This window comes from Bolinopsis microptera, chromosome 9 (genome assembly GCF_026151205.1).
Source record: "Bolinopsis microptera isolate Bmic1 chromosome 9, MBARI_Bmic_1.0, whole genome shotgun sequence".
In the NCBI taxonomy this organism is placed as follows: Eukaryota; Metazoa; Ctenophora; class Tentaculata; order Lobata; family Bolinopsidae; genus Bolinopsis; species Bolinopsis microptera.
In genome coordinates this window covers 8,909,003-8,931,936 of record NC_087080.1, presented here as the reverse complement: position 1 = coordinate 8,931,936, position 22,934 = coordinate 8,909,003, and the positions used below count along the sequence as shown (strand labels likewise).

The following is a 22,934-nucleotide window of genomic DNA, read 5'->3' as shown; positions in this document are numbered from 1 at the left end:
AGTTGAACCTGTATTTCTAGCATGATACCTTTTTGGGTGTCACCTCTAACTTTTTCACGCTGGAATATTTACAGTAATAGCCAATAGTAATACATTTGACTACAAGGTATGCCTTAATTTACAGATAAAGGAGTGAGTTTTCATGGATGCATAAATTTCACTATTATAAAGATTCCAAGATAGGTAATCGAATTAATCTAATATAGTGGCATCATTTTTAATTCTGTTAACTAGTTCCAGGAAGATTCAGATGGGAGGCAGTTCTCGCTAATTGCAATTGTTAATAATTACTTTGTTGGTCTTCTTGTCCATGTATAGTGAAGGAGAGTTTTGTGTATGCTTTAGTGTTTATTGCAACTATAGGCCAAAGATCTTCACCTGAGCTATAGGTGCTTGATGTAATTGTTCATGTTTACATTCACTTGTAAATGCTAGGCTGTCATTTGGATAAATTACTTCGCGTTTGTTCAACATTTTTGTGTTTGTACTGAAAGATGTACTTCTTAGTGGGATAGGTGTAAAATATCCAATTTAGTTGAATCGAGGATTCAAGATAGCTCCATCGGAGCACATGTGTGTGATTGTATTTTTCTTTTAAAAACTAGAATTGAAGATTCGTTTCTCTTATAGAGCAGAAAAAGACTTCAGACATTAAATTATGGCCATTGTTTTTTCTTGTAATCTGCAAGCATTTAGTTGGAATGTTGATAGAAGCTCAAGTTTGAACATAATAATAAAAACATAGTTGTGTTAGAATACCAAGGTCTAATTTTTACATAGTACCTATCACACTCTCATAATGTAAACTTTACAGCAGTCACAAAATTAATAAAACTGTATACTTCGAAAATTAAATGCGCAAAACAAATATGATTTCAATCCAGTCAATTTAAATCTAAATGATAAAAAATCTTTGTTGTTTTTACTTTATGTCATAATTACTCAATTATATTAATATTTCCAACATTTTATGATTTATTTCAATAATCTAACAGCTTGTCACTTTGTTTGAAAAAAAAGGATTAAATTGAACATGCAACTAAAGTTTAAAATGGAGTCAAGTAAAAGAAGCTTCAAGTCAGAATACGAATCATTGATCTTCATAGATTAGCAAAGTGCTACTAGGGATCGTTTGTAGTCTCCACTGCAGTCACCCTAAATAATTTCAACATATTATAAGACATTAGTTAGAAACCTGATAGTTAGGCCAAATAAGCAGTTGTCACAAGACCGAAACACATGTTAAATTTAGATACATTTTGTTCTAAGGAAGATAATTAGTGACAAAAACAAGTTGTAAAGCTAGATAGCAATATTAATTCACAAAAACTTACGCTTATGAAATCCTCAAGCGTCTTCCCTTTGGATACTATTTTAAAGCATTCCTTAATTTCAGCCAGGTCAATTTCACTCCTCCAGACCACTAGCCTGATCAGCTTGTCGTCATTTGTTCCAATGCCCTGGTGCAAAGAATTGTTCAATTTTTGTCATATCATTGCCATTGGTGGTCAATTGCAAGATGAACATTTATAAGTTAGTGTAGTTAGATCTGATATTAGGTTACAGAAATAAAGTATATCTTAATTTCATATCGAATTATTTTAGGTGACTAATGTTTTGTAATACCTTCATCGACTTGTAAAGCTCTTCAGCAAAATACATTTCAGCATCTTTGATAACTCTCACTAAAAATATGTCAGTTTAGTAATTGTAAGAGAATTTATCCAAGAAAATAAAAAATATATAATTGGAAAATCTACTTGTATTATTTTGACAGGATTTAAAAGTGAATAAATTTAAAATTTAAATAAATAGATACTCTCATGTTATGTAATATAGCCTGCATCAATGGCAATAGTAGCACTAGACATCTTATCTGTCAGCTTACCAATTCCTAGAAAAGCATTCTTAGTATCTCCAGACATTTCCCCTTTGATAGCATTCTCAATGTCGTCACCACTTGCTATCTGAGAGATAGTCCGGATCAGCTAACTAGATTTATGTCACAATAATTTTGATTATATGCTATTCATGTTGTAGTAATGTCATTCTGAATTGCCGACAGGTTTACACTTACGGTTCTGTATTCATTGAAAACACGTTTCAAGTGTGCAGGACTTCTGGAAACAAGTATCTTGTTAAAGGTACTTTCCTTGGTACCCCACATGCCCTTCCCAGCATTGAACAGTTCCTGTATATTTATTACTTTATGTCTTATAGTATGCGATGTATAATAAGAAATAATCACGAGCTTACGTGAGATGATCAGTAATAATAATTAGAGCTTATTTTAGCAAATATTATTGAGTTCAAATAAAGATCAACCTTAGCATCCTTAGTTGCCTGTTCGTGGCTCACACCCTCCTCGCATCTGTTGCCTTGTAGCAGTGATACAAGAACATGCTTCAATGCACCACTTGTGTCGTCAGCTATGTCCTCTTCAAGGGATTTCTTATACTCTGTGCATGGGAAATTAATAATTTTAACATATTTCAAATATGTGTAAAAAGTCAGTGGCAGTCTCTCCAGCATTACTTTTTCTTTAACCCATTAGGGACGACGAGTTTTAAAGTTTGCCGATCTTGATGCCGTTTAACACACTAGGTCACTTTACTGCAAAAATGAGATATCCAAAAAAGCTAATCTGTATCTCGTTTACTTTAAAAGATACAGCTATGGTCGCATACGACCCACTCGTCCGGGTCGCAAACGACCCATCACGGTTTTTCGGCTTTAACTTCTGAAACAAAGACGTTAGGATAAAATAAAAACTGTAGCATAAGTTAAAACCATATGGTCAATACTGTGTGACTCTAACTTAAAAAAAATTAAGAATTTGGGTCATTAACGACCCACTCGGCTCACTTACTTATTACTACATATGTCCATGCAACTTCTTGAATTCAGCCTAATACATGATATAATAAGTGCAAAATCGCCTCTCAGCAAGTGATAATCATCATAAACTGCGAAAATCGGTTAAATGGGTCATTAGCGACCCACTAGGACCACAAAATTGATTAATTAAATATAATGTTGTCAAACTTTTACAAATATTAGTATAAAAACATGTTATATCTTGGTCATTACTCCTGTACGTTGATTTAACTTTTAAAATCGATCGACTGGGTCAATAACGACCCACTCGGAAGTTGAACCACGACATTAATTATCAGTATCATGCTGTTCCACCATTAAGAACGACACTCGTAGGTCTTAATTCCACGCAAACCACGGTGGATGACCAGTTTGACCACTAGCCCTCCTGAGATTTGGAGTCTCACCGTGATCTGCAGATCACGTTACCCAATCACTGACGAATAATGGGCAGAATTGGATTGATAGGTAGGTGAGTTTATCAGCTGTTAGTACACGACCGTAATGTCGTGAGACAGCAACCAACATGCCTATCTTTTCCCGATTCATAGAACGTCCAAGAAGAACTGTACAACTGCTGGATTCAGATTTCAGATGGCTGCATTTACTCTCTTGGCAGCTTCCGTTCTTTACTTCTTAGGGGCCGTTCATATATTACGTAATTACTTATTGGACAATTTTTACGCCCCCCCCCCCACCACATAGCTATTATGTCAAAAGTTCACAAGCGTAATCATTTGGAAACTCCCCTCCCTCTAGGCCGATTACGTAATACTTGTTTTCGTTTTGAAAGCTGCCTCCTTGTTGTTACCCACAACGAGGTAATTGTCTGAGAGATTGCAGGTTGCAGCACCGCCAGCCAAATGGGGGGGGGGGGGGGGGGGGCTTTTTCCTTGTCCTTCTTTACAGAGCTGTAGATGTAGCCATCTGAATGCAGCAGTTGTTTAGTTATTCTCGTACTTTCTAGGAATGTCAAACAGATTGGCATGTTGGATTAGAATATGCAATTTCACCACTCGTCTTTCAGTATTTACCCAAGGTTACAGGATATCTCGTATACTTCGTTCAGGGGATTTTTCTTGAGTGACATGATCTGATCACCGTGGGACCCTGGGTCTCAAGCGGTGGGTTAATGTAGCAGGTCGTTTACCAAGATTCGAAATTGACGAAAAAGGTAACAGAATATAATAAGCAACAACAACAGCATGACTAGCAAGTTAGGAACGAGGGCCGATTTCCTTTTCTTTTGCGGCACGGCCACGGTCCTTTCGGTACAAATGTCCACGGCCCACGCACCATAGGCAAGACGCAACTTCAGGCATGTATGCAGTCGTGTTATGCAGCTCTTTGATGAGTGATGACGGCCCTTCAAGTTCAGTTGGCCCTGGATCTCAGAAGGGCTAGTTGTCAGCCACCGTGGTTTGCGTGGAATTAAGACCTACGAGTGTCTTTCTTAATGGTGGAACAGCATGATACTGATAATTAATGTCGTGGTTCAACTTCCGAGTGGGTCGTTATTGACCCAGTTGATCGATTTTAAAAGTTAAATCAACGTACAGGAGTAATGACCAAGATATAACATGTTTTTATACTAATATTTGTAAAAGTTTGACAACATTATATTTAATTAATCAATTTTGTGGTCCTAGTGGGTCGCTAATGACCCATTTAACCGATTTTTCGCAGTTTATGATGATTATCACTTGCTGAGAGGCGATTTTGCACTTATTATATCATGTTTTAGGCTGAATTCAAGAAGTTGCATGGACATATGTAGTAATAAGTAAGTGAGCCGAGTGGGTCGTTAATGACCCAAATTCTTTATTTTTTAAAAGTTAGAGTCACACAGTATTGACCATATGGTTTTAACTTATGCTACAGTTTTTATTTTATCCTAACGTCTTTGTTTCAGACGTTAAAGCCGAAAAACCGTGATGGGTCGTTTGCGACCCGGACGAGTGGGTCGTATGCGACCGCAGTTAGTAAACAGCGTCTAGCTCTGTTTGTGAACATCTGATTATCACGGGCTTTTCATATGTCTCAAGGAAATCGTTGCCCGCAACTACTTTGTCCTCAACAAAATAAGCCTACATAAAGTTTTAATGTCCAAATCAAAGCAAGAAGTAACGTGCAATATTTTCCAATTATGACGACTAATTAGCCTAATTATTTAGTTGTTAGTGATTAATTGGGTCTCGACTGGAAAGTCAATAATGTAGCCCAATAAATTTTGAGCATATGTGCGAAATATTCTTGGCGTTTAGTATTTTGGTTTGTCCTCTATAGCCTCTAGAAAAGGTGGGTCGTAAACGACCCTATCGTCCCTAATGGGTTAAATTTGACTTACATAATTTATGATGAGTATTTTTGGGGTGCATAATAAACTTGCATCTTACTTTTTGTGTAGGCATCTTTGATCTCTGCAATGTCCTGTTTCGTTCCTCCAACGAGAACGTTTATCAATGCTCCTTCACTAGTGCCTGCTCCCTATAGAAATAAATAACTATTAATTGTCATACTGGGGTAGAGTAAAACTTAAAAGCCAAAAAAAAACGTCTTGGTTCATTTAAACAATCGAATTCTTTAATGAATTTGATATCTCATGGTGCTGAGTATCATTCACGTACCCTGATTGCATTTCTGCAGATCCTAGCCAGAAAGTTGGCTCTTGAATTACAGAGCGACACCATGACCTCCCTAAAGTTACTGCTTGTTTCACTCTTAACATCCTTCACTAAATCCTTTCCAAACATCGTCTGAAATGTAATTCATGATGAAATGATAACAGTTAACTAATAGAACTATAATTGTGTTTTTCACTGCCTCTTACAGACTTGACTAGACTGACTCTAGATATCAACGTTGCGTGGGGCAAAGACTTTATCCAAACTTTTAAAAGTTATTATCAAGTCATGTTTTTACCTTGTACAGTTTAGCAATGGCCATTCGTTGATCATGTGATCGTTTGCAGAGAACATCAATCAGCGTCTTCTCATCAGTGCCAACTCCGCTAAAAGCTGCCCGTATCTTGTTGCAATCAGTCTCAGCATCGAAATCTTCAACAGGTAAAAGTGTCGGGGCCATGGCTTCTTAGATTGGAGTATAGTTAGTTTAAATGGCTTTGGTCAAGACGAACAGGTAATTAATTTACTGTTATGTAACAGTTGTAAACAGAACTAGCAATCTATGTAGCTATGTAGGCTTGCAACAAGATGAAATGTCACTACTCACTAGACAAAATACAAACTAAAATAAAGATTATACGTCACAGAAGCTGGTTTTAAGCCAAAATGCGGAAAGCCTCTTCGGCCAATAGTAGTATAATGTCTAAATTGTCGTTGGGTTGACGCCTAGCCTTTCACTTAATCACCTTTGAATAATCATCAAATGTATTGACATCAAAAGTCAACCTGTACGTGTACTAAGAACTGAAGAAGACTATTTCCTCCTAAATGTTCCTCCTATTTCAAACTATAGTAAAACCGAGAGAAGTTTCAGCTACTGCGGACCCTCTGTTTGGAATAAGCTTCCTTATCAATTGAGAACACTAACCGATATCGTCTTATTTAAAAAGAAACTAAAAACTCATCTCTTTGAAAACGTATTTGTATAAGTATCATGTATTACCTTTCTCATAAAATCCATACTTCATAAAAATAAGTTCTTATGTACATGTTACTCATGAGTCGCTTTAGATGGTTTGAACTGAATCTTTGGGTTTTGAGTTCTTTATGGCTATAAAGCGATGTATAAATTCCTACTTATTATTATTATTATTATTAATTATCTTCGAGTACAAAGGTGGTCGAAAGTACTGTACATTGGTGACAATAGTAATGCTACATTAGGGTATAATAATCATGTACAGCCTTGTGAACTTAAATTGCTAAATTGATCAGGTAAAGCTGGTTTTAGCCTTTTAACAACAAAAGAAAGTGATTAGGTTAGATAACAGTATATTATAATCGGGAGCGAGATATAATAAAACTCAGTGGCTCCCGAGAGAGAGAGAGCAATCACCACCAAAACATGTGACTATGTGCTGTACACTCATGTGCAGCTGCACTAGTGAGAAAGTTATCGAGGAGGAAGCTAGAGTTATAGTTGTTTGTTGAGTAGAAAGTTCTATAGTAGTGAAGGAATGTTCTAATACTATTGTAGGATTGTAGGACGTAGGTCGGTACCGCTACTAATTGCGATACCATGCGGCCCACGTGACACTCACGTGATGAGGACGAACATTGAGCAACTTCCTTTATTTAAGTATTAATTTGTGTTATTTTGTAACAAATTCGCTTACCCTTTCTTCAAATCCATTTTTAATTCTATAAAAATAAAGATTAATCCTATAAAATCTCACTCAAACTAACAAACTCTCGTTTTCTAGCATAATGTTGAGTCGGGGCAGGAACCACTCGCAGGAACTAGGTAGAATAGGGCAGAGCAAGTTAGGACCCTTCCTTCTGATGCTGGTTTTCAGTAAACTGCTCTTTGTCAGTGGAACATTTGTATCTTTTGACATTTTACAATCTGCAGCTCTTCTTCAGGTCTGTACTCGCTGAGCATTTTGTTTCTAGGGTAAAGATCATAGAACTATGTTCACGCTGCCTTACTGTAGATACCCTAAACCAGCAATGTTTCCAATAAATTGCAAGCAATCCAAGCATTTTAACTACCTATTACTAATTACTATTACTAATTACTAAACTGTACTGTTGCAGGTGATAAGCACACAGCTGATGTGCAGTGCTGTACTGTACGTCATGCTTTACCAACCACTCAACGTCCTCCGAACTCTATCCAAACAAAACCTCATCAAGGTAAGCGAATGTTCTAGATTGTTGATGGAATAATAAACAATAACTGTAATAAGATGAACATTGAACAACTGCTGGAATAAGAATAAAACAGTACGTGTAAATATCAACTCAACGTTTTGGTCAAGATAATATCAGCCTCATTTCTAGCAAATTCGTTTCCTCACCGGAAAAGTGCTAAGGTACGGCATATGTACAGTTCACGGCCTTGCCAATTATCCATGTTCTTTAACGATCGCAATTTTTCAAACTATACATTTTGGGCGAAACCACTTAAAATAACTAACGACTAGTACGAATCTACCTCTTTGAAATGGTATGGTTATCAGGGATACAGCAGACAACATTGCAACGGTAACGAAGCTAAAATCTAGTATAACATTAATTTTAGGAAACTTTAGTCCCTAGCCATCTCCGTAAGAAAAGGCACTCTTAGTAGCATGTTTGCTTCTTTAGAGTGATGACAGAACGGCACAGACACTTGTTATACGGAAACTTTTAGGCAGTTGAGGAATTTTAGGCAGTCCCGGCTAATTCCAATTAGGGAGACACGCGTTCTGATTGAAGCTATCAGTTTGTGTGTCAAGTATTCCGTTACTTTGTTTATCTAATCACTATGTGTCACGTACAAGAGTTTTGCTGTGCGCAGTTTGCATTTGCTGGGCAAATAAAATCTTCTAAATAGTGGTGAACTGGTGACCTGGTGACCTGGTGCATAGATTGTTTCTGTAACGTAGCCTTGGTTAGTACTCAAGAAATCCTAAATACCATGGAAATCAGAAAATATAGGAGCACGCTGCATCGTAGAAACATTCTGGTAGGAACCAAACATTTTTGTATCTACTAAACAGTATATTTGGTAAGTAGATGTAGTTCGGTAGAAACTTATAATATTGATATGTACTGGCACAAAACAAACTTCCTTTTTGCTAGCTTTAACCTTTCATGTTCCGGTATTGAAGGCTATGTAGGAGAAATCTGAAGAGGATACAAATTGTTAATTGGTAAAGTACCATCTGCTGATGTTACTCTGTTTCCTGTGAAGAAGCTGATCTTGAGAAACAGCGATGGTTTGCGGAACTGACAGAAATTCAAGAAAATGTCATGTTGGTGAAAATTAAATCGGCACTCGGCAGCTTAGGCAAGCAATGTCGCCAATATCGTTGAGAGACAATAATGTTAGTCAAACACAAGGGCACTCAAACCCCAAACAAAAGACCTGCAACCAACACCAAAACTGTGAATCACACCTAGACAAAAGTCAAATGCAGTTCAATAACCGCTAGTGAATAGTAACCTAACGTCACTCCACGTAATGACGTAATTGTTGAGTGTCAATTTGTGGGAGGGATTTTGATGTCTCCTGCACGGTTTCAATGCAAACACGTACAATTGAGCTAACCACAGCTCATGTGGTTATTGTTATAAGTTGTGCAATTATGAGGATGGCACCAAGCAGAACTTATGAATATGATAATCGTTCAGAATCTTTGTCGGTTAGTAAAATATAAGCTCTGTTGGAAATAATAAATACCAGGAATAACTCAGATAATTCTGAAGCGGTTGAAAGCAACCAGACCAGTCACATAGCTGTACGCTGCAAATGGCTTGAAGTGGATTAATGTTGAAATGTTTAGTCACAAAACAATTAGGTTAAATAACCGAATTGGTAATTTGGCTGTAACACTCTCCATGATGATACGAAAACGGATTTTACCAAATTTCGTATTAGAAATTATCTTGTAACACCTAAAAGATCGCCTTGATATTTACCAATGAAAACTCATCACCCAAAATAATGCCCAACAATTCACTAATACGCCTCGTCTCAAATGTATCTCAACTGTTAAGTCACCAGGAAATTAACGCAATTTGGTGCTTATTCCGTCCAGTCGGCTCATTACTAAAAGTATTGCGGCAAAATGCAAATGGGATTAAATGAAGAAATACGGCCTATTATTTCAGCAGTTCAGCTATTAGCATTGGTTGTCTATTTTCTGCTGCGTTGAAATTAAATTAAATTAAATGAAACGGAGCATTTCAGTTATCCGGTCATAGTGATCATAGAGACATAAATATCATATTATAATTTATTACTTCTAAAGCAACTAAATTTACAGATCATATATTATAAAACATTGGTGGTTTTTAGCTGACAAGAGAAATGTAAAACCAATCACATAGATAATCTTATGAATGCAGACTGTCGTTCATTTATACCTAACATTAAACTTGCTAAGGAAGATAAAAGATATAAGACAAGATAACGAAACAGTGTTACCTAAATTCTCTTAGTAAATCAGAACAAGGACAATCCATTATCAAATTCATTAATAATCATTAAATATTCGTATTATGTAATACTATAATAATTTTACCTTACTTTAAGTATAGTTTATACTAATACTATTGGTCGAGACTCGAGACTATAATTAGAAAAGGGTCTTAATGTCTGGGTGAACTAATTAATAATAACTAGAACTAATTACTAGAATTACTAATAATTACATAAACAATAAATGAAATGAAAAAAAAAATCATCATACGTGGATCGTTCCCGAACATAATAAATAAAACCAAGTATCACAGTAACGCGCAGTATATATAATAGGTATTGGTAACGTACAGTATCGATAACAGTAACAAAACAAGGATAAACCTTACAATTGGTAATCATGTTACGGCTGATTATAATCATGATAATTTATAAACACAGCTCTGGTTTCTTATAATTAATGGCGGAGAGGCTGCCTTGACGGCAGTAACAGTGAAAATCCCACTAAACCCCACTCAACCCCACTTAACAGTGTTGGCCCTCTCCCAAGTCCCAAAGAAGCAACACCGACCCAATGCTCTCACCCGCCCGTAAAATAACTTATAACTATAACCAGACCTCTAATAAATGATGGGCACGCTGCTTTATTCAACCAAAGTTATTATAGCTTAACGTAACATGCTGTGGCGCGATCTCCCTAACCATCTATTAGGGAGGGTAAAGTTACAGCTAATAATAGTATAGCTATAAATCAGCTGGGGTCGTCTATAATGAACTTTTGGTCTGGGGTATTATAATGATTTATATATTATATATATATATATATATTATAATGGTTTAGACTTTAGTGACCCTGTCGAGTTAATCGGATGATAAGTTCTGGGGACAATAATAGATGTCACAATAGACTTAAGTGCGGAGATGAGGTGTTTTGTTAAGTATGACGTCACGTGACTGTATGACGTCACGTGATTGAGCAATCAGTGAGAGCAGCCCGGCGTGACTAATCAAATTCAGAAATAGCGTCTAACCTACGTGTGGTTATCGAAAGTCCGTATGATACATTAAAATTGGTATATTAATTAATTTGATATTTAGTATCATCTCAATAGCATAATATCATAACAAACAACAAATCCACGACGGATCAAAGGATAAAACCTGTCGCACTATAACTAGCAGTTTTAGTGTAGTGAGATATGCAAGAAAAAATAAGTGCTCAGACAACTGATAACTAACGACTGTTGTTGACAGGTGTTTGTCATTGTAGTGTACTGTAACCAAAGTACTGTACTCTACTAGTAGTACTGTACTGTACTAGTCGTACTAATTACAGCACTACAAATCTATTACATTTATTGAGTATTATGTTTAAACGTGATGGAAATATTTTAAGCGGGGATATCCTGTCCAAACCCAGGATAGATAACATGAAGACTTTGTAGTAACTTTGTATGAAAAGCATTAATATAGTGCTAAGTAAGTGTGTTTGAATATTTTGAGATGCGTTATAAGCTGAAATATCCGTTACAACCAGAAAGTAAAAGTACCTATAATATTTTATATATATAATATACTTACAACTCAGGAGTCAGGGAAACGTTTTAAGGAGAAAGTTTTTTTGTAAGAACAGAGGTCTATTTAAAAAATAAAGATCAAAGCAAAATGATCATTGATCATTGTGGCGAGGTGTCCATCATGATTCATGTCACCTGACCAACCGCTGCATCACAACCGTTCCCAAGAAATTTTGTAACTGTTGTCTGTTTTCAAGAAATTTTGCGTGGTTTGTTTTTGCTTATAACTGAAGTGTAGTTAAACGCGATTACTTTTTCCTACCATACCATTGCAACAAAATATTAGACGATCACCCATATTTTTAGCAGTTATGTAATTGCTGTGGATGATAACCATCCTGTGGATAAATCATGAGAGCGCAGCTCTAAATCAAAAGTGTCGTTACCTACGTAGTTCACGTGCAAGATTTCATTTCACTGCTACCATCTCTTATGCGGGGACTGCAGCATGTTTTGAAAGTCATACTTGTAAAGATGTAGATAATAAACTGACAAAACCAGCTAACATGCTCGAAGAAGCACTGTCAAGCTGGCTGTCAGAGAAGACAAAGTTGGTCAAGGTCCAAGTTAAGGAATTAAAACTGTAGATGAAGAAGACAAATGGTGGCACGAATTAAGAAACGTAACTCTTTGAATCCTTACAGTTAACATGTCCTTAAAAGTTGACATCGGAAGGCACAAGATTATCACTTGTAAGGTAGTTAGACGCACGACACTAGATAACCATTAACCAGTTTTATATTCAATAATCCACGTTAGCTTATTTGTGCCATGACATCGCACATATTGATAGAGACTTTAATATAATAATTTATTCGAACCCGCAGGTATTGTTGAACGCGTCCTGCTCATGGTAGGCCAGTGTAATGCTGAAATAATTTATTTGAACCCGCAGGTATTGTTGAACGCGGTCTGGTAGGCCAGTGTAATGCTGAAATAACTTCTTCCAACCCGCAGGTATTGTTTAACGGGGCCTGGTACGCCGGTGTAATGCTGCTTTGGGGTACTGGTCTACGTCTTGTTGGACCCATACGAACAGTTCTGCTGTTTGACCACCACGAGACTATTGTGCTAGCTTGTATATCCTACCTCCTTGCTGGTTAGTGTAACTCTTTCATTTAGCTATCTGCTATTATTGGCGGCAGCTTTAGAGCTTTTTAAGTGAACGAATTTTGGATGTCGACGATGTGCATTGTGTAAAGTGTGTAATTTGTGTCGTGTAAAATGGTTGAGCTATTCAATATTTTCCTTAGTTTAAAATTTGCATTGGCGGCAATTTTCTTTTCATAATCATTCACTTCGTTTCCCTAATTAGTCTAAGTCAACAATGTAATCTTATCAATTATTCACAACTGATCTAAAACACCCATTATGCTTTTATCTTTGCTAGAAAACATAATATACGTTATAAAAACTCACACTGCCTCTAGTTTTACAATGTAAGAGACTCTAATATTCTGTGTCCAGGTAACGATAAAGACAAGTCACGTGGGTCCATGTTGTTTGTGGGGGGTCTCATTATGTTGCTGTTCCTGGATAATGACGCGGCACTAGACCACCACGTCGAGTCGGGGGAGGAGAGTTATGTGGTACATGCCCTCTACGCTATGTTCGATCAGCTTGGTAAGTGAGCTAAACATTCCTAAACATTCCAATACTTTTCGAATTTTATCCCTGCGAAAATTTTACTTTTTCATCCTACAGCCACGTGTCGCACGTGTCGCAAGCTACGTCAATTGTTCTTGTAGAGTCAAATTCAACCTATTTTCCATTCTGCATATCTATTAACGGCCAGGTAGCGCAGTTGGTTAGCCAGCTTTGCAATCGTTCGGTTGCGGGTTCAAATCCCACTGCCTGCCTGGTCGTGGGGTGAGTGTCGTTGACATTCAGCTAAGGATCGTGAGTGGTCTATGCAGCCCCCCGGTCTACTCAGCCGAATACTCGAGAAATCGGGTGTGAGGGTTAAATGAGGAGCTGCACATTGCAGCAAAGTCTCGGGCGAAGAAAGTATGGTACACACTACCTTAACCGTCACTGGCTAAAAACAAATCCTTCGGCTTCCTGTAATTGGCTGGTTGCACTTGTGTAACAATATGGCTGTTGGAATACTCCGAAGTAAAATAAGTGTCTAGATAAAAAAAAATTACATATAAATGATTACGTCTTCAAATATAAGCTAATCGAAATAAAATGGGATGATGGTTAATGAATATCGATCTTCATTGCAAATCAAGTGTTTTTCCTGAAACAAATGTCCTACGATGGTGCGAATATCAGAATGAGCATTAAGGAGTGATTTTTAAAGTGATTAAAAAAGAAAAGAATTTTCAAGTGATTTTTAAATTATTGATTAACGATCACCTGAGGCAAAGGCAAAAATTCCCGGAATCTCAAACCCCACGAAAAAGGGTTACAGTGCATTTGTTTGAAAGTTAATTAATTAGTTAATTAGTTAATAGTAATAGTTAATAAAATGCAGGAGTACCGGACCACAAACACGGAGTACTGGTTCTAATCCTGGCGCTCGTGCTGTCCGCTCTTCAGAGAACATACCAGAAGAAATTAGCCGTGGAAACAGGTGAGATTATAATTATAAAATTATGGTTTGCAAATTGTAATTAGCGGATTTAATGATGTCCGGGGTTCAGAGAGGCTTGTTTGATATTTAGCAGATGGTGCCGATTTTTGAGTGAAAACGTTCAAGTATAAAATTTTGAAATCCAGATACAGCCTTCAAGAACCTAGAAGGTAATAACGTAATTGAAAAAAGGAGCAATCGAAAAGCAAAATGCACTCTTATTAAGCCAAATCGAACAAAAATCTTTATGATGGAAAATTGTTGTTGGATAGTGCTTCATTGTGAAATTAGCAAGTAATTGCTTAATTGTGAGCGAGATACACTGGTAAAGTTGTAACCAGCTAATATAATTCAAAAAGGGGAATCTAGAAGCAAAGTGCTGAGCAAAGTGCCGAGCAAATTATTTAAATAGCTAAGTAAAGAAAACGAAAATACACTCGGAAACATGGTCATCATTATCTCACGTCGTTTCCAGCTAATTTTAAAACAATTTAAAACAAATTACGGAGCGTGTTGGAAGATAATTTTCCGTTACATTGTCTCTTCACAAATTTGCAACTAGAACAGATGTGTGTGACTTGCAAATGTGTGCTAGGCTGCACAATGAATACTGCACCACGAATACGGGAATAGTCAATAAGAACTCACTTATCCAATGATTTGTACATTTTTGGTTCGCATAATAGATCAAAGATTCCAAATTTCTCACGTCAAAACAGATAATTATGCACATTTTCCCTCTACACCCGGAGTTCCATGAATATTTATTGCTTTTTTCAACTTTTTTCATATTTTCCTAGTTTAACCAGCTAATTACATATCTTTCAAAGCGATAAAAGAAAATGTTTGTAAACTACTTATTGACCCTATCATGTTCTTCTGCTACTACAAACGTATCACTCACATGTTTCAAGAACCCCCTCCAGTACCACAGTCACACCACAGTCGCACCACAGTCACACCACAGTCACACCACAGTCACACCACAGTCGCACCACAGTCACACCACAGTCACACCACAGTCGCACCACAGTCACACCAAAGTCACACCACAGTCATACCACAGTCACACCACAGTAGCACCACAGTCACACCACAGTCACACCACAGTCACACCACAGTCACACCACAGTCGCACCACAGTCACACCAAAGTCACACCACAGTCATACCACAGTCACACCACAGTCACACCACAGTCGCACCACAGTCACACCACAGTCACACCACAGTCACACCACAGTCACACCACAGTCGCACCACAGTCACACCAAAGTCACACCACAGTCATACCACAGTCACACCACAGTCACACCACAGTCACACCACAGTCACACTACAGTCACACCACAGTCACACCACAGTCACACTACAGTCACACCACAGTCACACCACAGTCACACTACAGTCACACTACAGTCACACCACAGTCACACCACAGTCGCACCACAGTTGCACCACAGTCACACCACAGTCGCACCACAGTCACACCAAAGTCACACCACAGTCATACCACAGTCACACCACAGTCACACCACAGTCACACCACAGTCACACTACAGTCACACCACAGTCACACCACAGTCACACTACAGTCACACCACAGTCACACCACAGTCACACTACAGTCACACTACAGTCACACCACAGTCACACCACAGTCGCACCACAGTTGCACCACAGTCACACCACAGTCACACCATAGTCGCACCACAGTCACACCACAGTCGCGCCACAGTCACACCACAGTCGCACCACAGTCACACCACAGTCACACCACAGTCGCACCACAGTCACACCAAAGTCACACCACAGTCACACCACAGTCACACCACAGTCGCACCACAGTCACACCAAAGTCACACCACAGTCATACCACAGTCACACCACAGTCGCACCACAGTCACACCACAGTCACACCACAGTCACACCACAGTCACACCACAGTCGCACCACAGTCACACCAAAGTCACACCACAGTCATACCACAGTCACACCACAGTCACACCACAGTCGCACCACAGTCACACCACAGTCACACCACAGTCACACCACAGTCACACCACAGTCGCACCACAGTCACACCAAAGTCACACCACAGTCATACCACAGTCACACCACAGTCACACCACAGTCACACCACAGTCACACTACAGTCACACCACAGTCACACCACAGTCACACTACAGTCACACCACAGTCACACCACAGTCACACTACAGTCACACTACAGTCACACCACAGTCACACCACAGTCGCACCACAGTTGCACCACAGTCACACCACAGTCACACCATAGTCGCACCACAGTCACACCACAGTCGCGCCACAGTCACACCACAGTCACACCACAGTCACACCACGGTCACACCACAGTCACACCACAGTAGCACCACAGTCACACCACAGTCGCACCACAGTCGCACCACAGTCACACCACAGTCACACCACAGTCACACCACAGTCACACCACAGCCATACCACAGTCACACCACAGTAGCACCACAGTCACACCACAGTCACACCACAGTCACACTACAGTCACACCACAGTCACACCACAGTCACACCACAGCCATACCACAGTCACACCACAGTAGCACCACAGTAGCACCACAGTCACACCACAGTCACACCACAGTAGCACCACAGTCACACCACAGTCGCGCCACAGTCACACCACAGTCACACCACAGTCACACCACAGTCACACCACAGTCACACCACAGTCACACCACAGTCACACCACAGCCATACCACAGTCACACCACAGTAGCACCACAGTCACACCACAGTCACACCACAGTAGCACCACAGTCACACTACAGTCACACCACAGTCACACCACAGTCACACCACAGTCACACCACAGTCGCACCACAGTCACACCACAGTCACACCACAGTCACACCACAGTCACACCACAGTCACACCACAGTCACACCACAGTCACACCACAGTCACACCACAGCCATACCACAGTCACACCACAGTAGCACCACAGTAGCACCACAGTCACACCACAGTCACACCACAGTAGCACCACAGTCACACTACAGTCACACCACAGTCACACCACAGTCACACCACAGTCACACCACAGTCGCACCACAGTCACACCACAGTCACACCACAGTCACACCACAGTCACACCACAGTCGCACCACAGTCACACCACAGTCACACCACAGTCGCACCACAGTCGCACCACAGTCGCACCACAGTCACACCACAGTCACACCACAGTCACACCACAGTCGCACCACAGTCACACCACAGTCACACCACAGTAGCACCACAGTCACACCACAGTAGCACCACAGTCACACCACAGTCACACCACAGTCACACCACAGTCACACCACAGTCGCACCACAGTCACACCACAGTCACACCACATTCACACCACAGTCGCACCACAGTCGCACCACAGTCACACCACAGTCACACCACAGTCATACCACAGTCACACCACAGTAGCACCACAGCCACACTACAGTCACACCACAGTCACACCACAGTCGCACCACAGTCACACCACAGTCACACCACAGTCACACCACAGTCACACCACAGTCACACCACAGTCACACCACAGTCGCACCACAGTCACACCACAGTTGCACCACAGTCACACCACAGTCACACCATAGTCGCACCACAGTCACACCACAGTCGCGCCACAGTCACACCACAGTCACACCACAGTCACACCACGGTCACACCACAGTCACACCACAGTAGCACCACAGTCACACCACAGTCACACCACAGTCGCACCACAGTCACACCACAGTCACAGTCACACCACAGTCGCACCACAGTCACACCACGGGCACACCACGGGCACACCACAGTCACACCATTAAACTACCTTTTTATTAACCATTTCCCCTTTTTCAGGAGGTAACAAGAAGCTACATGCCCTGACTGTCCTAGTATCTGGTTGTCTCCTCTTCCTACCGACTGTGTTCCAGCTAGTTGGTGCTCCCAGCTCAAACAACGGGGTGTGGCTCTCTTCTGTCCTGCCCTGGTCTATCCTCATCGCTATCTCTGTGGTATGTTGTTCTGACGCGTTTATTTTAAGACACACAAACATGAAGACAAATAAACAGCCACGAACTGAAGTCAATGTGGCTAGAGTTTTCTCGGTGTCATTTATCTGTTGCTGTAAATATTCAAACTACTGTTTTAGAACTTTACAAGGTGTGGCAATACTTCATGAGGATTCTCATCTCTTGTCAATAAATGTATCGATCTGGTAAGTTTTTGATGATCCTGTAAGTTTTTAATAACAATAGTATCTACACTTCAGGTGGCAAACTATGTGATAGATGGACTGACGATCAGTAAACTGGACACGAACAGAGTTGTAAAATACAGCACTATTATCTCCTTCGTTGTTACTCTTGTCTTAGGTTTGTGTTTAGTGGTGACCATTGTTTGGTTGTTGAAATCAGGCCATGGCCCATGGCCTTATAGGGCTTATACAATATACATATTGTTTTCTGGTTATAATCTAAATATTCAGACTGATCTTTCAAATATAGATATCTTGTTTACTGAGCCTTGAGCCTTCAGTAAGCAAAAAACTCAAATCATGTAAGCTTTTGTTGGAGAACAGAAAAAAAGGACAGTGTGGAATATTCCGATAAAAATGTAACACAAAATTCCTCAGGATATTTCTGGCACGGACCTCTAATCCTAGTGAACGGGGAAACTAGCGATACTTCGCACCATCACATCTCCGGAGGTGTCCTGATTGCTACCATCCTCCTCACCCTCGCCACTATACGTCTCTCCAAACCCTCCGGTCCAAACCACGGCACTTTCATCGGATACGCAGAATCAGGCCTTCCCATGTACACATTCGATAAAAAAGCGGACGCTTCAACGGTTATACCGTTTATAAAATCTACACTTCAACAGATAATGAGCAGCAGTGATTCGAGGCAGATATTTTATTTTCTCTGTATAAATCTCTTCTTCTGTGGAGTGGAACTGCTGTATGGAATCTGGACGAACTCGCTTGGTCTCATATCGGACGGTTTCCACATGCTGTTTGACTGCGCAGCGCTTCTCGTGGGATTGTTGGCGGCCCTGATGCAGAAGTGGCCCAAGACGCGGGTTTACTCGTACGGGTTTGCGCGTGTGGACATGTTATCAGGATATGTTAATGGACTGCTGTTGTGTGTTGTAGCCTTCTTTGTCTTCAGTGAGGCTGTTGAGCGACTGGTTGATCCTCCTGAGATTAGCACAGATAGACTGTTGATAGTATCTGTAGCGGGGCTTGGTGTCAATCTTATCGGAATATTTGCGTTTAGTCACGCCCACACGCACGGGGGCGCTCCATGCGCCGGACATGACGCACCTCCCAAAAAAAGTAGCGGTCACGGACACAGTCACGACGGTGGTCATGGGCATAGTCACGATAGTGGTCATGGGCATAGTCATGGAGCGGAAAAATGTGCTGATGATCACGCTGGTCACGGACACAGTCATGATGAAGGTCACGGACACAGTCATGAAAGTGGTCACGGACACAGTCATGACGGTGGTCACAGTCATGAAGGCAACAACGGCAAAGGGAATCATGGTCACAGTCACGGTGGTGGAAGTACAGAAAACAGAAATCTGCAGGGAGTATTCCTTCACATTATGGCGGATACTCTAGGCAGTGTGGGAGTAATTATCTCATCCTTACTCATAGAATATTTCGGCTGGTACCGATCTGACCCAATATGTTCTATGGTTATCGCAGTTCTCATTTTCCTATCAGTAATCCCTCTTCTCAAGGACTCTGTCCTGGTTTTACTCCAGCGTGTTCCTCAAGAGAAAGAAGGAAGTTTCTTCGAAGCACTAGATGAGATTAACAAGATAGAAAACGTGATGAATGTTTACGATCCTCATTTGTGGCTCTACTCGAGCAGTGTGCTAGTTGCTTCAGTCAGAGTGTACGTCAACGCACGTGCAAACGAACAGCGCGTTATCTCCCAATCTAGAGACATACTCATTGACCACGGATTTTCCGAGTGCAGTGTGCAAGTAGACAAAGAATTGTTCAGAAAAGCAATGAGGTCCTATGGACCTTCTTTGCTGGATTCGGCTGAGAAATATAATCTAGGAGCCTATTCAAGGAACGAAAATATACTGAGGATAAACTAGAATGGGTTAAATCATATATTGGATAGTTTCATTTAGTTAATTTTATGAGAAGCACGATTAAACAACTATTGAAAGAATTCGGTAAAAACTAAGATAAGTAATGTAGAGTAAATGAGAAATTGTGAACATTAAATGAGTTAAAATTGTGCAATGCGAAATGGACCTGATATTTGAATTAATCCTTAAATGCTTTCTTGTGGCTTTACTTTATTATTCCGAATAAGGCGATGTTTTTAAAGCACTCTCGTCCTTTAAATTTGTCCTTCTCGAGATTGGTCAAATTGTGATCCTTTGTGGTTTGAAGAACCACCGTACTGCACTTTTTAGAAATTTTAAAATCTTCGCGATAAATTTTGAAGCAGTTTCAACCTAAATCGGCTGAATGAATTAGAGTAGGATTAGGCCTTTTCTAAATTGTAACATTGTTTTTGGAATGGGTAGTTATATCAATGACGTCAAATCAAGTTTTTATAGTTTTTAAAACTACTGCTCATCGAGATGACGTTATCAATTATTTCAGATTAATTTTGTGAAATTATTTCAGCTGAGCTGAGGTAAGTATTGAAAATAACCACAGTAAATAAGACAGCAACAAATTTTCTTGCAATTTTGATTCACAAGAATCTAAAAAATTCCGATACAACTGATCCAGATTTCAGATTAAGATCAGTTAAATAACATTAAACTTGGTATATTTGATAATTCATATTTATGGTAGTAATGCATGATTCTGGTTTATGTTATATCATTTTGTAGAAAACTGTTTTGTGTAGAAATTGGATAAATGATTTTGGGGAACATTACCACAATCGTGGCGACGAGGAAATGTTTTTATGTAGCTGTCTGAATCCATGTTAAATCACATCTGTAACTTTTCTTGAAATATTCAGTTACTAAAATGATAATCACTATTATTTGTCCACTTTAACAGCTGTGTCATAATGCCCAAATACTGGTCAGATAGGGCAGTCACGTTGAAATATAGCATATCGTGTACGGCGCCAGGAATAAATTATGCAGATTGCGGCTGCGCACGAGCGTTTATACGGAAATTTTGTAGTTCTCTTTTAACTTGCGTGGCAGATGGTTAGCCCCAAGATCGTCCGTAACAAGGCGTGGCAGCGATCTGATCTCAATAACTGTTCCTAGGTTGCCAAATTTTAAATAGATAATATTATACATATGTTAGTTTCGCCTAAAGTGCAGAGTTATTACCCTCGTATAGCGTAATTATTAGAGTTTATCTTACTCGAATTGGCGGAAGTACTTACTTCTTATTTTATTTCACCGGATTAATAAGATCTAAGCTTCTGTCCAAAACGTGGCAGTTGTGAGGGTGCATCATGCTCCCCTTTCCTTGTTTCTTAACAGTGAAACATGCAATTGGAAATAATTAATTGATCGATGGGATCGCTTCCTCTGTGTCGCAAGAGTCTGTGAAAATAAATGTAAGCAAGTCAACTTATTGGCCAATCTTTGTCGATGCTTACACTGAAAATAACCCCTTCAGTCTGCAAACTTAGTTTTACAAACTTGTATTCTGAGTATTTATATTAGAAATAAAAAATCTGGACTTCCCACTTGAAACTTACTACAACACAATTCCCTGTCCGCTATCGATTATTTTCAACTTAAGGCGTTGGTTAATGCGTTTAGTTCATATCTCATACTTTCAGTCAAGCCCTTATCACAATCGCGGACAGTACAATTATGATTTCCCATGTCCTCATGTATCAATCTAAAATTATATGGAGCACAAAATTATCGGTGGATAGGACGATCCATTTTGTACTTATGTTGTCTTTTGAAATCGAAGAATTTGTCTTTCCTAACTTATAGATTATGCTGACAATATTCTCAAACCATCCAGGTGGTAGTCACTTTCCGGCCCCGTCCACCGTGGGTATTTGCCCAGTTTAGCTGTGAAATTAATTTGGCTCTCATCCAATTTTCTGCTCCATAGGACCCTTATAAATGTGACTTAATTTAACTCCCCCATGAAAGGTAAGGCAAGTGCCCTAAACCAACCAACTTATTGACCCTCAAGGCTCTCAGTGTTGGAGAGGCATATATCTGCATTATGCTAACGCCTTTGATAAATCAAATCACAGCATACTCCTTACTAAAGCCGAAAAGTACGTTTTCTGAGGGAAATTTAAAGCCTGGCTTGAACGATTCCTAACAATAGGGCACAAAAAAGTCGTTAGAGCTTACTTCAACTTGGAGGGAATATTGAAATAGCCTACAGCTCAGGGAGTACAAGTTCTACTTCTCACTATTGGACAACAGTCATGTCCGGAACCTTGCTAGGGTTTATGAAACTTTCACATAACATATTTTACTTGACACAATCAGCATCGACCAATCAAATCCCAGAATCATTGACACGTGTCAAAAAAATACGTTTCTTCTCCCTATACTACCATTATATTCTCCCTATACAATTACAATCCACATCTATACTCTGATGATTTTCCGTTTATCAAAGCTTTCTGTAATCTAGCTTTCGGTGCCTCACATGATATGCACAACGAGGAAATCTGAAAATGTCCTATCGGCAGAAATTTTTTCAGATTTTCCCTAACATAGAAGATTTCTCCAGAAAAAACGTCTCTTTCTTCCCAAAATATTTAATCTATTCTGATGC

At 39.6% G+C, this 22,934-nt stretch overlaps 2 protein-coding genes across 2 annotated transcripts; one reads left to right on the top strand and one right to left on the bottom strand.

The window, feature by feature from the left end:
• Positions 1-745: 745 nt before the first annotated feature.
• Positions 746-5,968, bottom strand: LOC134820679 (annexin A13-like). The gene is made up of 9 exons (XM_063831191.1): positions 5,800-5,968; positions 5,505-5,633; positions 5,274-5,364; positions 2,326-2,459; positions 2,078-2,191; positions 1,889-1,967; positions 1,627-1,685; positions 1,335-1,460; positions 746-1,155 (listed from the first exon to the last, which is right to left on the bottom strand). The coding sequence occupies exons 1-9, from the start codon at positions 5,959-5,961 to the stop codon at positions 1,108-1,110; spliced, it is 942 nt and encodes a 313-aa protein (XP_063687261.1). The 5' UTR covers positions 5,962-5,968; the 3' UTR covers positions 746-1,107.
• A 1,300-nt stretch (positions 5,969-7,268) lies between these two features.
• LOC134820366 (proton-coupled zinc antiporter SLC30A5-like) lies at positions 7,269-21,483 on the top strand. The gene is made up of 8 exons (XM_063830732.1): positions 7,269-7,424; positions 7,599-7,697; positions 12,504-12,645; positions 13,014-13,169; positions 14,026-14,124; positions 18,026-18,180; positions 18,438-18,540; positions 18,801-21,483. The coding sequence occupies exons 1-8, from the start codon at positions 7,269-7,271 to the stop codon at positions 20,285-20,287; spliced, it is 2,397 nt and encodes a 798-aa protein (XP_063686802.1). The 3' UTR covers positions 20,288-21,483.
• Positions 21,484-22,934: the final 1,451 nt, after the last annotated feature.